The sequence below is a fragment of the Fringilla coelebs genome (assembly GCF_963513975.1).
Source record: "Fringilla coelebs genome assembly, chromosome: 1".
In the NCBI taxonomy this organism is placed as follows: domain Eukaryota; kingdom Metazoa; phylum Chordata; class Aves; order Passeriformes; family Fringillidae; genus Fringilla; species Fringilla coelebs.
The window spans coordinates 108297090-108318799 of NC_140028.1; the positions used below are offsets into that span (position 1 = coordinate 108297090).

At 35.4% G+C, this 21710-nt stretch overlaps 1 protein-coding gene across 1 annotated transcript in view; it reads right to left on the minus strand.

Moving 5' to 3' along the window:
• The window catches only part of ULK4 (unc-51 like kinase 4), a gene marked incomplete at its 5' end in the record, with an annotated part of 208993 nt that overhangs the window by 46811 nt on the left and 140472 nt on the right, over nucleotides 1-21710 (minus strand). The window contains 3 exons of the mRNA XM_084202800.1: nucleotides 6273-6458; nucleotides 14439-14537; nucleotides 17842-18008. Of these exons, the coding sequence (XP_084058926.1) occupies nucleotides 6273-6458; nucleotides 14439-14537; nucleotides 17842-18008 (452 nt within the window). The remainder of the gene's footprint in view (nucleotides 1-6272; nucleotides 6459-14438; nucleotides 14538-17841; nucleotides 18009-21710) is intronic.

Consider the following 21710-nt stretch of genomic DNA (forward strand, 5'->3'; position numbering starts at 1 on the left):
TCCTACTACTCAGCATCCTGAAAACACTCCACTGATTTCTCAAAGTGTAAGTGGGCTTGAATTTAGTCCTTCACAAACTCCATAAGCCAGGCACACAGACGAAACACACACATGCCCCTAAGGTGAAACAATAGCTAATAATTTCAGGTTAAAAATGAAAATTATTACCAGACCTATAGTGAAAAATTGTGTCTGGGATTTCAGTACTCAGAATCTAGTTAGGTCAGGTGAAATTAACCATGTATAGTAAAATAAAGAATGCCATGGGATCTCAAATGTAAATCAATTTCAGGATCCCTCTCACATCAGGATCTCCTAAGTATTACTACACACGCAAACAACATTTTTCACGCAGAGCTTTAAAAAGTGTTTTTTGAAAAGCTGTGTTATCCTTAATAGCAAGTATATAATTATAGATGAAATAATACATATCTTAGGACCTGGCATTGCTTGTAGAATGCATGACAACAAACTGGAATATTATTAAATTTTGATTATACAAAAATCACACTGATTAACTGTTTTCCTTCCCAGGTACTGAAAATGCTTTACTGAACTTAAAAAAAAAACCCAAAACAAACAAAAAACAACAACAAAAAAACCCCAAACAACCTTCTATCAGGTTTAATGGTGGAAGTATAATATTTCATTTCCATGAGCAGAGCCCATATGACATTAGAAACTGAAGAAAAAGTTCAAAGTTTCAGTAAGATATACACAACAAAAAAATCCAAATTACTCAGATAAATTAATCAATATTGGTTCAATTTTCATTCTGGAAAAAATGAAGTGCTGCATAGGGGCGATGCCCACCAAACAATGCCCATCAAACAATGAATTTCTTTAAATTACACTAGTTATACTCATTCTATTTAATAATTGGTTATTTGTTGTTTAAATTGTATTAGAGTAGTTGTGAATAGCTGCATTCATCTTCTGCGTAATTGAAACCAAATTTTTTTAAACCTTTGCTGTAAAATTGAATGTACTGCTTCCTGAACAATGGCAATGGCCTGGCCCAGCAATCTAACTCACAAATGCCTCTGCAGACTATTCATATTCATCAGGAACACTGTAGCATTTTTTATTTTAAAAGTTTTGTTAGATTGTGTTTTGTCAAACCATAGGCAAAACTCAAAAAGCCAAAAAAAACTTAGAAGCTTACTTAGCAACTAGATGAAAACCCAGTGGAGGAGGAGGGGAGAACAGTCTCACTTGCCCCTGGAGACAGGGCAATTTCACCGCTCCGCTTGATGCCCCTGTGTCAGGGTATGGCAAGGCCAGAAAGCACCATGGCAGAAAGCTGCCAAGTCACAGTCAGAGCTGGAGGCCTCCCCATTTCTCATCTCTGGAGACCCTCTCCAATTTCATTGAAACTATGAAAAAAAGACCCTGCCTGAGTGTGCAAAAAGAAGGAGCTTTGCCACACAGTGGGAAGGGTGAAGGTGCATTTTCCATCCTATGTATTTATTTCAATGGATTTTGAGCAACACATCCTGTTATCATCTGCATACTGTATCGTAATGCTAATTAGCTTCTTCCTATTTGGGAGAATCTAAGTTGTTTGTAGTTAATGAAATGCTCCCTTTTAACATATATACAAAGGTAATGTCTTAAGGATGTTACACTCGTAGACTGAAGCCAACAAAAGATGGTCTGTAAAGAAGGGATGCAGGCTTGGTAACAACTTGAAAATAGGAGATTAATACTAAAGGATGCTAATGAAGGATGGGAATTGTTCCTGTAAGTCACCCAAATTTTAAAAATATGTATGATTTTAGAAAAACTTGTTTGTTTATAGTGAGTATACCTATACATGTCAGCAACCCACAAGGGAGTATTGTGCTTACAGTCTAACAACCATAGCCATCATAAAATTATTCCTTAGAGCAATGGAATATTATGGATTATCTTAGCAAGTAATGAAATTAATTATGGGCCACTTAAAAGATTCAGATCAGGAGTAAAATGCATAAAAAGTTTTCTCCAGCTTATTTGAGATTATTTGAGTGCTGTGCTCCCTCAGCAGGAGATTTGCCAACAGGTTTCCGTAGCCTTTTAAGACCATGGGAAAACAGACACCTCTGGGAATTGCTGCACAAGCACCTCCTCCTGGCACTGAGTCCTTGGAGCTGAAGCTGCAAAAGGGATGCTATCTGAGAAACTCTTGGGATTTTACTTCACCTTCTTTGAGGGAAGTTCCCTATAGATGTACTAGTGGGAATCTACTGAGGAGCAAACCTCCAGCAAGAAGTTCAACTTACTGAGGGATTGCACAACTGCTACTCTAAATGAAACATTTGTGTTGGGACCGTGTATCTCTCCAAGCTCTAAATGTTCTCATAATGCATGATCAGGGATTAATGTAACAAGGATCTAATCTGGGACCTATTGCAGTAAAAATACACACATATATTTTGATAGACAAACACTAAGCTATCTATTCAAGAGAAGCAAATGAAGCAGATCTTTATATGAAACCGAGAGTGATAAAATTGGTTATCTACATGACAGAAACACTTAAGGACTGCATGATTTGAATGACATCTTAGACATAGTGATCAGTAGTTCCCCAGGCTTTGGTACATTTGAAACAGGGTAGTAAATTTGCCTGCAGGTAGATAGTAATGCTCTTGCTGCAACTCAAATTGGCAGGGAAATGAAATTACAGTTCAAGAGTCCTACAAAGAAGATAATGAATATTATGGAATTTTGCCATAGTTCATGTATTATCATTCTATTCTTAATGTCTTTATAACACAGCCTAAAATGATTTGAGAAATCCTTATACATATCCCCATGGGGTATAGGACATGCCGATGACATCCTAAATGTCTTAGCTGCTCACAACAAAAAAAAAGGGAAAAACTTTTTGACACTTATGAAACACAAATTAGTGAAAATGAGATTCTAGGAAGACAATCAGGAGAAAAAGGTGTGATTTAAAAGGTAGAATTCAATATCCTTTCTGACAATTATGTAAGGGAAAAGTCACAGAACAAAAGTTCCCTCTTCACTCACTGTGAGTGCAGAAAGCCTACTATTTACTCATTTTTCTCAGAGGAATTTTTCCTTATTACTACATGGAAGTAAAAAAAGAGTGTTCTCTTGTTCTGAAAGCCGAAATAATTTATTTGTGAGTACCAAGCTGTAATCCCACAGCGATTATGTGTTCTGTAGAAAGATATTGGCTAGTTCTATAAAAAATACCTTTACATTACATACTAGATGATTAATTGGGATGGCAGGGAAATTTTTTCCCTCTGGGGAAAAAAAAGAAATTAAAAACTTCTCAGTAAAGCAGGCAAACCTCAACTATTTGCTTCCCAAATGAAAATTTCTTCTGCTTCACAAAAAAAATTATATATTTTTATCTAGGTAATTTACTGGACTCATAATAAGATGCACTATATCTTCACAGAAGAGATGAATGATGAAACAGTGATTTCCATGACAAGTGGTAGGAGAGGTTTCCAGAACTAAAAAAGCGAGAGATCACTCTTCTGATGCGATTTATCAGTTATAAAAATGCTTCTAAAAAGATGAAGCATATCTGAATAGCAGCATTGTCTAACCCAAGATGAAGCAATCAGAACAAGAGAGTTAGTGCAAAGGCTGAAGGGAAAAAACCTCCAAACTCTGTTCCTCGATTCAATAATTTTATGCAGTTTCTGTTCATTTTATCAGTGGCAGTGAGAGAACATTCTTGTGAAAAGACAGGTTAACCTGTGCTTGACAGAGCCCAAAGCTTTGAAATGTAAGAAGTAATTACAAAGAAAACAGAAATAAGACAGTCAATGCTGTCTCTTTAGAGCTTTTAGAAGATCTTTACTTACACAGTTACAGAAGTTAGCTCAAAGCATATTTTCTCTCCTAATGACTCATTTTTACAGCAAAATAAAGCTTATAAAAGGGTGTGTTCATCGTGATTTCAGTATTAAGTCTGTAAAAAGTCTGGCCCTATAGCTTTATTTCTGTTTAAGAAATGCATGCAACAAAATTGTAGGAAAACAATTAGTGAAGAAAGTGCTGCAAGAAGTTTGTATTGCCCTGCAGTCAATTTGCTGGTCAAATTTGACAATGATCATTAAAAAACCTGAACAAAACAGTATAACAAACTCAAATCTCCAACTTTTTTCAAAAAAAACTCCCTCCCACTGGAGATAAAACACAGTGGTTTAATCATCAAGTTTTAACAACATATAGATATGAGATTCCATTTCATCAAGGTAAGGTCATCTTGTACATCAACAAATCCTCTGATATGTCTTGAACTGAAGACTCTGAAATTTTTATATCTGCCTCCACTGGCTCACTGCAGTCACGTAAAACATTTGAGTCAAGGTTAAGTAGACACACTGCTATGCCCTTCCATATTTCCAGCAATATATCCTATAAGGGTATCTGTTGCATAACCATATGGAGGTCTTTTTGTACATTCCTGTCTTACATAAGCAATACCTGTGCCTGTACCAGCAAATTCAATGTAACCACAAACTGAAAAGCGGCTCTGTATAAGTACTGATTTGCAACAATGAAAATTGGTGCATACACTGATCTCTCTACTAAAATATTGCTCAGATATATAAAAAGAAAAACACTGCTCTAGGCTTCAAAATTCAGTTGATGTGGGCTGAATCTTTCTTAAATGGATATGATTATATTTCAATGTCTTTTGTGATTACGACAATTTTGACAAGATAATAACCTCCTCTGAACAGGACTTTTTAAGGTTTAGAGAAATAACATATGATTTATTAAATAATCTGTCAAATTATCTATGAACCCTGCTTTCAAAAGAAATCTCATGATCTCATTACAATAATTACTGAAAATCTATGCCTGATGTTATAAATAACAAGTACCAGGTATACAAAGGAGAGAACTGGAACCTGAAGTACAGGAACTTGCAAGGTTCAAAAGGTGACTGCAGAGCTTTGTTCTCTTAAAATAGTCAACAGAAGTTTCCGTGTTAAGTATCCTGCACACTAGGTTAACTTTTGAACCCTAGACTTCAAAATGGAGACAAATAAACAAGTTTGTAGCTATTTTAAAATGAAATAATCTAGATATGTATATTGCAGCCTCATTTCTCTTCCCTTCTCTCTCCCTTTGCTGCCTTTTTACTCATGTTGCTTTTGGAGAAAAGCAAAAGCTAGTTCTAGACATCACAACAATTATTCAGAAAAAGCAGCAGAGGTACAAGCTAAAATGAATAGAAAATATCTTTAGAATTTTAAACATCATATCAACTTTAATTTTAAATATTCATGCTTCTTTCAGGGCAAGATAGGGTTGAGCAAAACAGGGAAGAAGAGTATGGTGTTTACTTTCCTGTGATGTAAGCGCAGCAGGCAGGAGAAAGAGGACAAGATCTCTGAAATCTCAACAGAGGAGCTGCTCCCTTTTAATTCCTGCTGCCATGGATTACAGTCTTACTCTAGTAGCCAGCTCTGCACGTGCAAAATTGAAGGAATTCCTACCTCTTACACTGGGAAAGTTACCCTATTTTAACTGAAAGCTCCTGCTTTTGGAGAGTAAAAAATGAAGTACTCAAACAATGCTGACAATGCAGGCAAAGCTTCTTATTAAGACACTTCAAGATAAAAGTCTATTGTATTATCTGAGAGAATGCTACAGATACCAAAAGATTTCCTTCCTAAGGTACCTGAAAGACATCAGCTGCTGTCATTCCACTGTGTTGGAGCAGGACAGAAGTGAACCTTCTACGTGTCAACAACATCACCAGAAGCCCCTGCATGACTGCCAGTGCCTGGCTCTCTACATTACAGCCACTCCAGCACAAGTGGTCCCTATAGCTCCGTGAGAATGAAGACTCAACAGCCCATGCACAAACCTATTCCAAGTACAAAACAGCCTTTTATTCACTGTGAAATAAACCACTGTGTGTCTGAACAGATATTTAATGCTACAAGGTTAGTTCTTTGGGAAGGCATTCAGAAAATGGTTTCAATACCTTATAGAGCTGAATTACTAAACAAGCGTAAAAATAGCATGAGTTATTTAAACTGCTGAATGGCTAACTGAAATAGGAGAATTCCTGCATCATTTTCATAAGAGGTTTTAAGTGTAGAAGGCTATCTTCTCCAGAAAAGTGGAATTTAAAGACATGATATTCAACTTAACATACTTTGGTTTTAAAATTATTTAAAAATATTTTTTCCCTTGAGAGGGAAAAAACCAGCCCAAACAATTATCAAATTACATAAAAGAAACACACAGACTTTGGAAAAGGTTAGATGTCAACTCACCAGTCTCTTAACAATTTTCAACAAAAGCTTAAGTTCTCGTGGATCTTCTTTGGACTTCAGTACTTCAGCAAAGCTGTCCATGTTTTCTGGAGACATACTCTCCTGATTGCTCCCTCCATACAGCTGCACCAGCAATAATAAGCTCTGTGAGGCACTCAAAAATATTTCAGTATCTTCACTGGGAAGCTAAAAATGAATGAAAAATGAATAAACAAAAATCAAATTCCAAATTCAGAAAAGTTGCATTTCACTGAGGATTTGGAAGAGTACTAACATTTGCATTGTGACAGGAAATAATAATTTCTAGTTGATTGACTCAGAATTCCACTAAAATAAGCTTAACAAAGTGATGAAAACATAATTAAAATATATCTACTCTTAAGCATCAGCATAGTAATATCTGCACTCTGATTCTGTCAAGTGGTCTATCTACAGCAACATCATAACAGCACCAGAAACTATGTTATTTTATTCTCCTTTAAACAGAAGCAGTAATAGGAAAAAGTATCATTACAGCCACGATGTCTGTATCATGCACACCATAAAATTTCATTTAATTATTACTGAAGCAAGCCTCTTCAGGTAGAGCACAGGCTATCTAGTTATTTAATGGATTTTAAGTAGTCACATTAGAAGGTACATTTTGAAGATTTTAAATATTTTCCTGAATTCTTTTTTACACTTCTTTGAGGATCAGACACTGCAGCAGGCCCTAGCAAAGGATGGAAAATTATTTCCTGGGAAGTAAAATTACAAAAAAGGTTTAGGAACATGACTAGAGATCATTAAATGAGTTCCTGATAATATGACACCATTATCAAAATGATTTATATATTTCCTGAAAGTACAATTTGGAAATAACAAGTAGAGATATTATATTAGGCCTGTACTTGGCACTGACAATGACACTTTGGAATGACAACAGGAATGCAATGCCTAGTGTCACCACAGAGAGCTCACAAACACTAGAGAAAAAAAATCATAGAGGTTTCTTGGAAACAGGCAGGAGGATGACAGATTGGGAAATGTAATAGCCAAGGACTGAAGGAATTTAGTGTCTATAGAATATCAGAGGGAGGGTTAAAGTGAATTTGATCATATACTCTCAATCATATGTGGGAAAATGCAGTCTGAGGATAGGTTAATTCCTTTACCTGAAAAAGGACTGATAAGAGATGATAGCTCAAAACTTTAGACAAAGCAATTCAGATTAGAAGAAAGATAACACTTTGATTTCCTTTTTTCTCTTTCTCTCTTTAATAAGAACAATTAACTGCTGAAACAACTTCCTTAGAACTGAGACAGATTCTCCATCAAAGACAATTCAAATATCACAAGGATTTTTTTTCTAAAAAAAATAACAAAAGCATTTACTCTAATGAGGAATTAATTTAGGAAAGTCCTGTCTGTATATATCCCTGAAATCTTTGTAATAGTTTTTTCTCACCTTAAAATCTATGACCTGAACAAAATGTCAGTGGTAGTCTTAACCAATTAGGTATAGAAATGTAAAAACACCTCATCATGCACATTCATTTTTTTCATTCCAAAAGTATTGTTTACACCAAATAAGCCAGATAAAAGTACAGTAAGCAGACTATTCTTACAGACAATAAAAGGGAAAAAAATCCCCAATTTGTCCAAACACTTATGTAATATGCCAAATCATTTCAATAATGATTACTTATTTAATCTGCAGTATGAAATTCCTAAATTTTTTCATGCTGAGAAAAACCCACACAGTTACTTTAAAGCAATCTGAACATATCATCAGACATACATCTCTCAAATATTCAAGCAGCAATTCCCAAGGGATCCGCATGCAAATACAATCCTGTTTTCTACTGGCTTCATAGAGTTGCTGTTTAAAACAGACTGAACTGAGATGAAATCTCTGAATATATAGCCCCAAGACATATCACATTCTATTTGACCTAATACTATGCAAGTGACAGGACCACAGCAGCTATTTCTTCCTTTCTTCCTCAGTTTTGCTGTATGTTTTTTCTTCATTCCAATCTAAATGCCACTTATTTGATTATTTCTTTTCCATCATCCAGACTTCTCTAATAACATCATCAGTGCAATTAGCAAACCCCAAAAGCAGGAAAAGCTACAAATAGTAACAAGCTTTATAAGTCCATTTTTATCTTTAATCCTTAACTAATTGAAAAAAAAAATCTGCTGATTTCACTTAGGTCTTTGAGACAACTTTCATTTCCTTCAATGAAATAAAATGCCATTACAGAAAGGAATGAAAGCTACTTTTTTTTTTTTTTAATGTGTCTCTCACACCTTCTAAAAGCAGCATTCTAAGTTAATTTGTTACTAGATCAGTGTAGGCAGCTACATCAACAACCCTCTGAAGAAAATCACAGAACAAGGATTATATTCAAGTTTCAAATGTTTGTTGCCTAAACAAAGGTAAAAAATGAAAAATCAGTGAAAATTTTGGTCATTGATACATCCTTGCCTGGGTACTGCAGTGGAGGCTAATTCCCTGGGCTCCATAGACACAAAAATCTCATGTTTAGTCAGTATCATAACAGCTATGCTTGCAAGTTAGACCGATTTCAAGGCTTTTTCCCAAGATATTTAGTGAATATAGAGGAGTGGAAAGCTGTCAGCCCCCACAGAGGACTGCTCCTACAATAAACGCGTGTGAAGAAATCCATAAAGCACCACAAACCTCAGTGGTTCTTCTCAACACCATGACTGTCAAGAAAGCACACAAGCAAGTCCAGCTAGCTAGCATTATTCCCAAGGGAGGCTTATTGCAGCAGGAACACGCAGTTAGTGAGGCAGTGGAACACTTTGCCCTAGGAGGAAGAGCTGTGCTTGGACCAATAGTCTTGCTTAGACCGCGATTCTCTCCTCCTGGCATGCCCAGCCTTTCATTCTTGTTGTTCTTCGTCCCCCAACAAGAGAAAGGAAAACCCTTTCAACCCAATGAAAGGAAACTTTCTATCCAATCTGTCTTGGCATCATATAGTGCTGCTCCTCAGAGGCTTTCAGTGACCATGCTCCAAGTACCACTCCACAGTTCCCAACACCTGCCAGTTATGACATCACATTACTCAATCACCAATGCCAATGAAGTCTTTCATCCCCTGCTGTACTTCAGGTCCTCCTGCTGCTCTGCTTTCCCACAGTCCCTTTGAGCTTCAGTGTTAACTTGACTTTGGGGAGCAAGTTGCTGTCACCCTGGGAAAATTCAGTGCAAAACAATAGCAGGACTGGTCTAGTATGAAAAGAAAAACAAGCTTGGAATAGGATAGGCCATATTTACTCTGAAGGGAATGAGAATCATTAGCCTACGGTCATCAATAATTAAGGTGGAAGAGGAACTCTCAGCAATGTCCCTATTTAAGTATGTCCACATCAGCATTTTTCTCTGTAACTCACACCATTTTGCCATTTCACTTCTGACAAGCAGTGATTTAGATGTCAAAAGCTGTAAGCTGGTAACCTGAAATTTAGCACTGGCTGCCAGTCAGTGTTAGTACTGGTTTTAAAGAGTAGGGGATCTGAAGAACATTCTAAAACAAAACCAATGGCTGAAAATATAATAAATATCTGTAAATACAGAAAATAAAGAATGAAAATTCAGCTTTCAAGTAAATAGCTCACATTTAATAAGAACACGAAAAACAATCATGTTGTTCAACAATGAATGTAGATGGATGGTTCATCTCCTAATTAGATGGAACAGTATTCTGATTATTTTTCTAATCAGAACAATTCAATTTGGTATGAAGTACATTTGCTTGAAATGCATTTACAGTTTTTGTTCTTTCAGGAGAGTAGAAACCCATGAAGAAACTAATTTTAACACTTTAAAAGAGTATCTGCCCCTTAATATTTCATAATTACATGAAGTTTCCTTTCTCAGTCTTAGAAAGGATTACGGATTCAGCCCTTCAGCAAGGTAGAAGAGTCACCAGTACTTCTCTTGCTGCTGTTAATATTCTTGGCTAGTGCATAGCTTGAAGAGAATCCAGCACCCCAAAATAAATTACTGAAGAGCTAAGGTCATAAATTCTGCTATTCTCTAACTGAAAACTGTAGATCTATTTTTCACTTATTTTAAAATAATATCTCATGACAAGACTTCTGTGCAATGAAAGCAGTTTATTACTCTTTGCTTAATTTTTACGGCCACATTATAACTTCCTGTAAACAAACTTATAACACAAAATTCTATTTTCGTTTCCTTTCTAGATGGAAACTGTTTTGTGCATTTTAGAGTTAATGTGGTAAAGAGCAGAAAGTTTCTTGTTGTTGCACATCTATATTTCTGCAGTCTGTTCTCAAAAATTCCATCATTTTAAACTGAGTTGCAGGGTGTTCATGAATTGCAAACCACTGCAAGAAACGTGTGATCATTTGAGCTGAAGTGGCAGTTTTTACACCGTTGGAATTGTTACAGCATCTAATTTTAGAGCTACAATGAAACTGCCTGGATTACCCAGAGGGGACACTATTTTGGTGCTTTAATGAGGTTACACACATAGAGAGTTTATTACAATAAGAGATAGATATTCATTAGATCACTAATGTGATTACAGAACATGCTGTAAAGGAAGCACCATGGGGATCTATAGGGAAGATGATTTTGCAAACATTTTACAAAATGTTAAAGCAAAACATCATTATTAATCTGCTAGCTTTACAATACTATTCTTATTAGTAAATATGCACAGTTTTAAATTTAAAAAAAATATATATTTTTACTTAGTAGTATTCTCCTGCCTAGGGAAAAAAAAATATATATATTCACTTCATTTTAATCTAGACTAATTGTTGAGAAACTAAATCCCCATTCTGAAATTCTGTGCATGTAACAACATTTTCTTCTTTCCTCTGGTGTGTTTCTTATGAGATTTTTGGGTTTTAGGATATCTCTGTATAAGAGAATACTTCAAATATAGGCTATAAACATATGTCTCTCCACTCTGACCACAGAACAGTCTGTATTCCTAGAGAAAGACATGTGAAATTAAATTCTTCAGTAATCATTCTTCTGCAGTTATTTTCATTACTCATTAGCAAATAACTTCATGCACTCTGAAAATGAAGTCTGGGCACAGCCTTAGCGTCAGTGCAACACAGAGACAAAAAATGCCTAGAAAAGACCATCTCAATCATCCATGTGCACTGAGGCTACTGAGGCTTCATATTTGTCCTCTTCACGTTTGGACACGACTAACTGGATGTTCAATGGTAACATATGGAGCACAGTAATCAAGCACAAATTTTCCTGGTAATATTATAATGAGGAAGTCTCCCACCAGAAGTCAAAAAAAGTTCTCTCCCAGAGTCTAGTAGGCTCCAGAAATGACTGGAAGATCTACACTTAGGAACTGAATCTAGGACCTACAGAAAACAAAATTCCTTTTTATAGGTACTGGCATGGTTTCTGAAACTCTGTGAAAATCCACAATGAAGTGAGTTCAAAAGTAATTTTTTCAGTATCATGAGTACATCAAAAATTAGAAGGTGTTGTGTATGTTCTACAATTGCTGCAGGTTTCAGAATAATATTCAAATTAAATTTATGTTAAACAAAGGAACATTACCCAACAAAACTAACTTTTAAACACAAAGCTGACAAGGAGAAGACTTAATGCTCCTTTTTTTTTCTCTTATTGATCAACTATGGTCATAATGATCTTGGGATTAAATACTGAAGTCTCCATATGTGCAGTGTTTCCTGCATGACAGAGTTTGTAATTATTTATTCTTTTGCATTGTTAAATCGCTGAAGTTTCATTTAAATGCAATCTAGGTTTCTAGAACTTGCTTTGCTATGCCCTTAGTGACAGACTAAATAACAACCACAAAAGGGAAAAATTGATTCAAAGTTTTTGACATTTTGAAGTTTAATTCACATTGATTTTTTTGAGGGATTATTGAGAGAGAAAAACATGTAGAACTTGAGCAAAATAAAAAGACAAGTAAATGAGACACAGAATAATAATCTATTTGAGGGATATACATTTCAATGAGGGAAAACAATTACTCACTGTGTCTAGGAAACTAGGAAACAGTGTGACTAGGAAACTATGTAAGTGACTATAAGAAACTATAAAATGCTAAGATAGGCAGAAATAGCAAAGCAGAGAAAATAATTTTAACTCAATATTTTAAAGTAATTGTTAGTTCAAAATGTAAGTCCTCTATTATCTCCAGAAAATCAAGTTCACAAAGATTTGAATGCCTCAAAACAGCAATAAGGGGTTATGTACCCACACAGCTCAATGGCAGATTCACAGAATTTCAGTTTAGGTAGGCCTGAGGCATTTTGAGGAGTAGGGAGCACACAAGTCTTGAGATATGCTCTGGACTTCACAAATGATCTATTTCTATTTATAGAGATTAGAGCATAAACCATTTTAAACAAGTGATTCCTAAATGCTAAAATGATTATTCCATTGCTCAAACTCTTCCAAGCTTAACAGGAAATGTTTAATAGAGCAGTGTGAAAAAATATTTGAAAAATCAAATTTAACAAACCTAGCTGAAATAACTTTCAGAGATCCAAAAAAGAGAAAAATCCCTCACTTACACAATCTTTACAAAACTGAAACCAAACCAAAACAAGACAATATGTATGTATGTATGTATGTGTCTCTATCTATCTATCTATAGAAGTGGAAGTGGTGGTCATTATCTTTTACCTGTATGTTAAAATCAGAACATTTAGAATAAGCATTTGAAAAAAACCAGAATCTGCAGAAGTACAGAACAAAGCAAAACCTACTGGTAATTCACAGCCATGTTTCTGAAATACAAGGAAAAGTCGCAATCTAATCAGTACATGCTAACTATACAATTATCCTATCCTTTAATTAAAAACTTATACAAGACTTCCAGGTGGTATAGGCTGAGTTAAAGCTTGGCCTCTAATTTTCTGTTCTTTAAAAAGTTAATATAATTTAAACTTATTACTAGTTTCATTTTAAATGAACGTTTGCGTTTCTTCATGTCATGCTATTTATCATACAAAGCAGCTTTTAAAAAAATCAATAAAAATAAATTAAAAGAATTTATAAAGATGAAATATTAAATAGTTGAAATTCAGTCACTGTTTCAGGTCATTCAAAGAACATTTCCAAAAAGTCTTTGTCAATAGCTGGTTTAAATAAATCCATCAAAGGAGGACTTAGCACCAAGTATAATGTCAAAAATTAATAAAAAAGGAATCACACACTTCCCTAAAATAGATGACAGTGCTAAAGTTAGTAGGAGGATTGCAGTACTGATATCACAAAAAACCTGAAATCCTCTATTTAAATGAAAAAAAAAAAGGGCGGGGGGGGGGGGGGGGGGGGGCGGTCCGGAAGAGAACACAGTGAATCTGAAACACCTCTAAGTGAAATATCCCGGAAAGGATACCATGATATACTGAAATTCTCACATACCATTTTAATGGCTTTATGTTGACTTACAGGCTGATGCAGCCTCTAAAAGCACTGTCCAACTCAAGAAGCATTCCTCTATTACAAACCATTACATACAGAGTAAATATAGATCTTTGTATGACACAGGTTGAGCTGATGGGATGCATTAGGGCACAATGTGGCCCTCTGTGGAGATTTCAATGCAGTGCTGTACATCTAGTAAACCCTGAAAAGGACTGCCTTTAAAAAGACACTTCAAGGATGTTTACAGATCACAGAGACCACTCCCACTCATAAATCCTTCAGGATCATGTTGAAATAAAACCCTTGAGAGAACTCAGAAGGCTCAAACCCTAGAAAATAATATTAAAAGGCATAATTTGCTACAAACCAATTTTGCATTTACTGACTTCTCTAAAGGAAGCAGTACTATTAGATTCAAATTTTGAATGCCATTCTTTCCCTATGCAGTGATGACTAGTTCATTTTGAAGGACAAATGTTGGCTGTACATATGTATCCAAACTGAGAACCTGCAGTCTGCTCCTCATCCCACTTCTATGCTCTGGACAAAGAGACTTACTCTGACATCACTGGTAACCTGCAAGTCACTGTGACTGGTAACTTCGTACAAAGTGCTAGAGTACTAGGTGGGAGCTTGTAAACAATTAAAAACTAGTAAAGAGAGCTCTAATATGTTCAATTCAATTGCATAATTCCTACTTCAGCAACATTCCATAAAGTTACAAACAAGCAAACTCTCACCAGTTTAATAAGCTGACTAATCAGGTCCGTCAGGGGTTTATTGATAAGCAGAAGGTCTTCGGCAGCCTGCGTGTCCCCTCCTGCCCCAGTTTTCTGTGCCTTAATAAGAGAGAAAAGAAATCAAAAGCAACCCTGGTGATTGTTCTGTTATGAAGAACAAATTAAGTCCATTAAGTGGTCGAAGTGTGAATGGAAGTTTGAAGGGAACTTATGCATCTTTTCTAGTTAAGTATTCCTGGGCTCCCAATGAGCAGTTATGTTCCCTCTGTGACAATAAGCACAAAGCAAAGGGACCCATGCTGTCATGCCATTCAGTATGAATATACTGACCTGTATGACACTGCTTCAGCAAAATGCAATGTGAAAAAGACACCTCAAACCAAGATAATCAAGGAGATTGAAAATCTAGGATTCTCAGCAATATTGTAATTTTGCCTGCCTTACTCTGTATCCTGAAATATTCACAATACATTATAATTTACATTATTTCTGAAATAGAAAAATAAAGTTTTCAAGTAGTAAGATAAGTTACTACCTGTTATCCTGACCACTGCCATCCCCACATCATCAAGACATACTGCTATCCTAGGCAGTGCTATTTATGACCCCAGGGTTCCTGAAAGGTCGGCTTGCAGGATTTTTCATTTAACGTCATTACCTTGCACCAGCTTTGGACCATGACCCTATACAGTCAATCTGTTAGAGCAAAAATAAACATTTTATCTAAAGAACACATTTAAGAATAATTTATGTTGTGTTTCATTTATAGCTCAATCCTAAAAATCCCTGTCCAAGTGTAATACTTGGAGGTTTTCATTTGGTTAAGTGAACAGAGGAACAAGTTCCCTGAGTCAGGTGCCACAACTGCTCAAACTCCACTGTTGATACATATGAGTTGAAAGGATAACGCCTTTCTTCTGGAAAGGATTTCTAAATAAAAGAGAACTGAAAAGCTGTTTCTCCAGGGAATAAGTCACATTGGTATGTCCATCTCTGAGACTCACCACAATGACCTGGAATGCTGAAGTTCAAGAAGGACAAAAAGTGCAGAGAAGACAAAAATTGGAATGTTTATATAAATGAAGAAAGGGAAGTAAGCCACCTTTATTCAGCAAAATTTAAAACAGCTTTTTCTCGTTAGTACATGGATGAGAAGATAGACACCTTCCATCAGGAACCTTTGACTACTTTCTTTAACTTTTATATATTAGTGTCGTCAGAAAGAGAATGAACAACAGCTCTAAAGAAATTACATATTTATATGAAGGATACACACTATACCATTGTTAAACTATTTTTTGATTCTACTTTAAGTTGTAGAATCATATAATCACAGAATGTTAAAGGGTTCAAATGGACCTTGATGATCATCTAGTTACACCCTAGAGGAGGGGACACATCCCACTAGACCAGGTTGCTCCTGGTCTTATGTAACCTAGCTTTGAACACTGCCAGAGCTGGGGCATCCACAGCCTCTCTGTGTCAGAGTCACAAAATAAGAGTCCATATATCAAATGAAATTTCACATTCTTTTCAGCTAATGTGGATCACCTCTGGGACATATGACAAAACTTCTCCAAAACAGACATGCAAATTATAATATGCAAGTACCTGGACCACAAAGTACATAATATGAAAGTATATCATATGAAAGTATATAATATGAAAGTACTTGGACCACAAAGAGCAAACTCTTCTCTTGAACCTGGATACAGTTAGCAGCACCATCCAGCATGAAGTACTTCAGTGCAATGGAAAAGTGGTGATATGTATTGCCTATACAGCTGGATAAGGTTATCACTTTACACATAATACAGTAAAATGAAAAGAATTCAAGTGAAGGAAATGGATAATACAAGATTTGATTCTGTTTTGTAAGTTCTGATTTAAATGGTATCTTACTCAAAACATCTCTATAAAAACAGTCCAAGAATAATATTTGTGATGCATTTACGTGCATTTATGATGCATATGTGACACATGAATAATGGAATACTATGTAGTCAATAACTAATGGCCACCATTCAATACGGTATGTGTACTGATGTAGAGACCTCAGAGATCTTGTGATGATTACTGTCAAGACACGTAAGCCAAGACAAGTAACACCACTGTAAAATTAATATATGGGCACAGAATAGACCTATACTTCAAAAGGAGCATAGCAGCTTTCCAGCTGCTCCTTGTTACTCATTAGACTTTAAGAGCAAAGCAGACCACAGTGACAAGAGATAAGCAAAACTGGAGCTGGAGTTTCAGTGCATCAATCAACTGTTGTATTTAAGTAAAGCCAGAACAGAATTTGGCTTTGAATGAATAGATTTAATTTTAAATCTAAATAAAACCCATCAATTCAATACTACCAATCCATGTGCAAGATCCTCTTTCCTCACGTGTCCTCCAGAAAAATTTGCCTCACCACTGCTGTATGGAGCATAAGTACAGAATTCAGCTCTTTATGTTTACAGGGAGTGATGCCAAAAACACGACAACAAGCAATTAGCCTACAAAATTTGATCTATGAAGTGATTCTTAGATGAAAATATCATTACAGAACTGCTAATAGAGGACTTAAAAAAGACAAGGAATTGTACTGTCACACATCTAAACCAAACCAAAAACCTCACAGTGAAATGTGGTTGATAACATAGCTGCTTGTGTAAACAAATGTAAAAAAAAGAAAAAAAGCTCAATTTTCTACATCAACTTCTTATATTAAGCCTACTTCATAAACCACCCCCCAAAAACCCAATTCCCCAACCACAAAACCCTGCAAACCAAAAAATACAGAACCAAACCAAAACCAAACCAATCCACAGCAGAGGGACTCTGGGGATTAGGGGATTAAAGAAGCCATATCCTGCAAGGTATTAGAACCTATCTGCAATCTTTTGAATCACTGTCCTTTAGATATATTTCACCTGACAAATATTTGCTCTTCAGTGAATAATACGAAGAACATAAAAAACCTACCATGAAGAGTACATGTTGTTTGCTGTGTAAATACTTCCACTGAACTAACTTAAAAATCACTTCCACTTAACTAGCTTAAAAATTTGGCAGATCATCTAAAAAGAAAAGCAATATTTGCTAGATTTATATAATGTCTAAAAAATTATGAATGCTTTTCCTTCATATGTTACTAAGAGGGTTATGTGAAAATTTCTTTGAATTGTATTTTGTGCTCCATTTTTAAGGAGGAGGACGTCATTGTTGGAGGAGGCAGTCCCACCAACACCATGACTTGCAGTGGTTCAAACAGTAAATTGGAAGACAAATAGAGTTTTCACTACACTAAAAGTTCCACAAAATCAGAATAGTGGGAGTCTCATTATTAAGGATAATAGGAAATTATCTAAAAAATTGTTTAAGACAGTCAAGTTCCCATGAGTAAATCCCATACCTGCAAAGTCTGGCGCACAATGTTTGCTGTATATGTCAGCATGTATTGCAAAATGTCAAGTAAGGACAGAAGCAGCACATTTGCTGTCTTGGTGCTCCTTTTATCATCTGCCTCCAAGTACAGGGCCACAGCTTCTGTTAGGAGATTACAGATGTGACGAGTCAGTCCTATGTAGAAAGTGAGAAAAAAAAAGAGAAAAATAAATAGGCTATCAGGACAAGAACAGCGTGGAAGGTGACCTAGATAAAATAGATTATGATAAAAACAAATTTTACATACTTTATGAATATTTATTACATTTCTTCTTTTTCTCCATTACTATAATTACCTCCTCTCCTATTCTGTTTGGACCGGCTCATAAAGAGAGTAAAATAGATACAATCAAATTTGCTCACTGCGTGGATTCATTAAATTAAAACCGACTTTGAATCCTAAAATTTCTGCAGCAGGGCCACAAGTCTCTTCCACAACACCCCTAGCCACAAGAATTTAGCAATTTCTACAGGCTGTTACAAAGTGACACTTTCACATGGAACCTAGAGCTTCTTAACTGAGCCTGTAAATTAGAAATAACCCATATGCTTTAATTATAGAAATAAACAGTGCTGTGCTTTGTTTAACAAAGAATATACTCAGAAGAGCATTATAAATGAAATACTGCATAAAACATTAAAATGTTATGAAGATTTGTTTTACTGATGTAGTAGTAAAAACTTTCCTGAAAATATCTCCTTGTTTTGAAGGAGCTTTTTAAAGGTCCTTTAGAATTCAAGAACATCAGCCCCTGTAGCTTGCCTAACCACAAATGAATTGACATAGCAGAAAAATATAATCCAACTCAAGACAATATCTATTCAATTCAGAATCTTTCTTACTTTCCAATACAAAGTGATTGAGTTCATTAGATGTGATCCTAGTCTATTTCTTTTAGATTTTCATAAGGGATGAAACATACTTTGTTTCTTAACAAAACCATAATATCTTTGCAAATCATCTTTTAAACTTGCCATTCACTGGCTGCACACATGTAGTAACACTGCAGTGTATATTAGCTTCTAGTCTCTATGGCGTCCAAAAAAGACTTAAGTATTTCACTGATTTTAATGAAGTAAAAAGTGTTCTTATACAAATTCTCTTTTTAAAAGTCATTGTACATAGTTCTACAAACATCAAGCCATTATTTATATGAGACACTGTAGAACACATTATGTGCTTACACCATTCAGTTTTTGAGAACAGTCAAATTTTTGGCGATTTGAACTATTTTATCTTTGAAAGATACTCCATCAATTAATTAAACTTCCTACAAAATATTTTCTTCTTCTATTCCTCACTGTTAATACTTTCCTCAGGAAATTAAATACATTTCATTTAGAATACAGCTATGGTTCTAGATCATTAAGACTCTTACTCTGCTTCTATCTCACATCTTCTGTAATTTTATGATTACTAGCATTATTCTTTTGCAACAGTTTATTGATGGATGACAGCTCAAGACAAACTTTGAATTTCCTGGAGTTTTGTCTAAATAAACCAAGCTCTCAAAATTAAATAATTCTAATCTCACACATTTAATTTCCTTCTCCTTTTTTAGAGTGAAGTTTCTGCTGCAGTTCTGAACACCTCATACAAAAATCAGATAGCACACATCTGACAGTGACACATTTCAGCGATGTCATCAGTACCCACAAAGAAAAAAGACATGTCTACCCAACACAAAACTTGTGGTTAGTCTATAACTATTTTCAACAGACTAAATCAGAATAAACCTAAGGAAACAGTCCAGTAAGACTTGGTCCCTATCAAAGTGAAGTCTGAAACATTGCCTGCAGGGATATGACCAAGTGCACACTGTTTCTCTCTGTCTGTGGCCACAAAACCCATAGCCACATCAAAACTAATGAGTCATCCCATTCTTTCCAGATGGCTTACAAATAACCAGTAAAACAGAGACTTGGAGATGATTGCTGAGAAGGCCACTTTCATAAGCAGGCATTGCATGGATGGATCATCACTAAAAATTTTTCAAGCAGTAGTCACAACACTAATAGGGTTAACTAGGGAGTGAACAACGGGGTTGACTAGTAGTGAACAAAACACCAGGATCCATGACTGTGATCAGCTTTGAACAGAACCACTTGCTTATTCCCTCGGCTGTACCAGCCTGAGTGTCAGAACTGACTCATTTCTGTTGTCTGGTGAATAAGGAGGTGAAGCAAACACCCAACCTTCCCCCCACCCATTGAGATATGAATAATATAATCACCTAGATTTTATTTTCTTGAAGTGCTTACATCCTAAGGGTATGTGTATTAGCACCCCTGCCTCCAAACACCTGAGACATTCATGTTCACCTGGTTAACTACAATATCAGACCTAATGAATTTCATTCAGGTAGATAAATGCTCACACTGAGCTATATGTACAAAGATATGTAAGCCAAATTTGAAAATTTTGTGGGGAAAAAATTTCTTGGACTTAAAATACTTTTGGAAAATTTAGCACATCCAAACTTTACTAGAACCAAACACTGGTGCACCTAATGTGCTGTGTGATTCATACAGAAACCTGATAAATACTTCATTCCATAGATAAAAGCAACAGACTGACCTCTTAGCCAAATAAATAAAGTTCCAGGCATACTCTTTAAAATACTTCATCATGTCAGAAAATGAAAATTGAAGGCTACAGTTGCAGACATATAAATATACTCTTTGCTTACACCACAAAACAAAATACACACACTTTGTTTTCAGAAGAGAAATTTGGGAAGCTGCTGTAATTTACAGTGACCATGACAAAACTCCATAGAAGTCCAATGGCCTTGACCGCTGGCACTGTAACCAGTTTGTTCAAAAGACAGCTACAAAGATCAAGACTGACATGTTTCAGCATTCAAAACATTGAATTGCAAAACAGATAGTTTTGAAAAAAAAAAAAGCAATTTTATAAAAAGGAAATTGAATTCATAACTTAGTAAATCATAATACAAAAAACACATACGTATCTCAATGTTTCAGAAGATACCTTGAATGTTTTCTCCCAAATTTTACAACAGATTAAAGAACAGCAACTTAATTCTCTAAATAAAGCTTAAACCAGTATGTATCTTTAAAAATTTCAGACACTATATTTCAGACTCATACATAACAGACATAGGTTTCTTATGCATTAATTCTCAACTCTTGACTGGAAAGTGAAATAGGCTCTGATTGAAAAGGCCCACACTTCATGCACTCCTGAACTTTGCAAGTGATGGATCTGAATACAAAATCTCTATCATAGAGGAGACTTAAACCAAATGCAGTTGAGGAAGGTTGTTATACCTGGACAAGCAACCTGCAATCAAGTATTCTGGTGTTTCCAAGTATGTTGGAAATAGCTCACCCTATCAAGAGAAAGCTGTCAGTGACAGTTTACATGGGTGAAAATAATGCACTATAATTTCTTTCAGCTAGGTATGTCCTAGTAAGAAAATGAAATAAAACCTTAAATCTAACCTGCTAAAGAGTTTTTTTGGTTACTCTATTAATTTGCATATTTCTGCAAACAAAATATATCACATTGTAATGTTTGTAGATTTAGTTATAATCTGAATTTAATACAAGACTTCATAGCGCATTTGTCATGCCTTGTATTTATCTGTAAAAGGAGGACATTCAAACTATCAAGCCTCGCTGCAGTTCTCTGCTATTCAAATTTTGCTGAAAAATAAGGCAGAACTTGCATTTTGTATTAAATAATTGTGTTTATAAATTAACATAACTGGAATTATACAAAGAACCTTTTCTAACTGTGGTCCAAGATTTATAACACGTATTAAAAGGATTGTATCCAAAATTTCTAGCCATGGATTTACAGCACTTGAC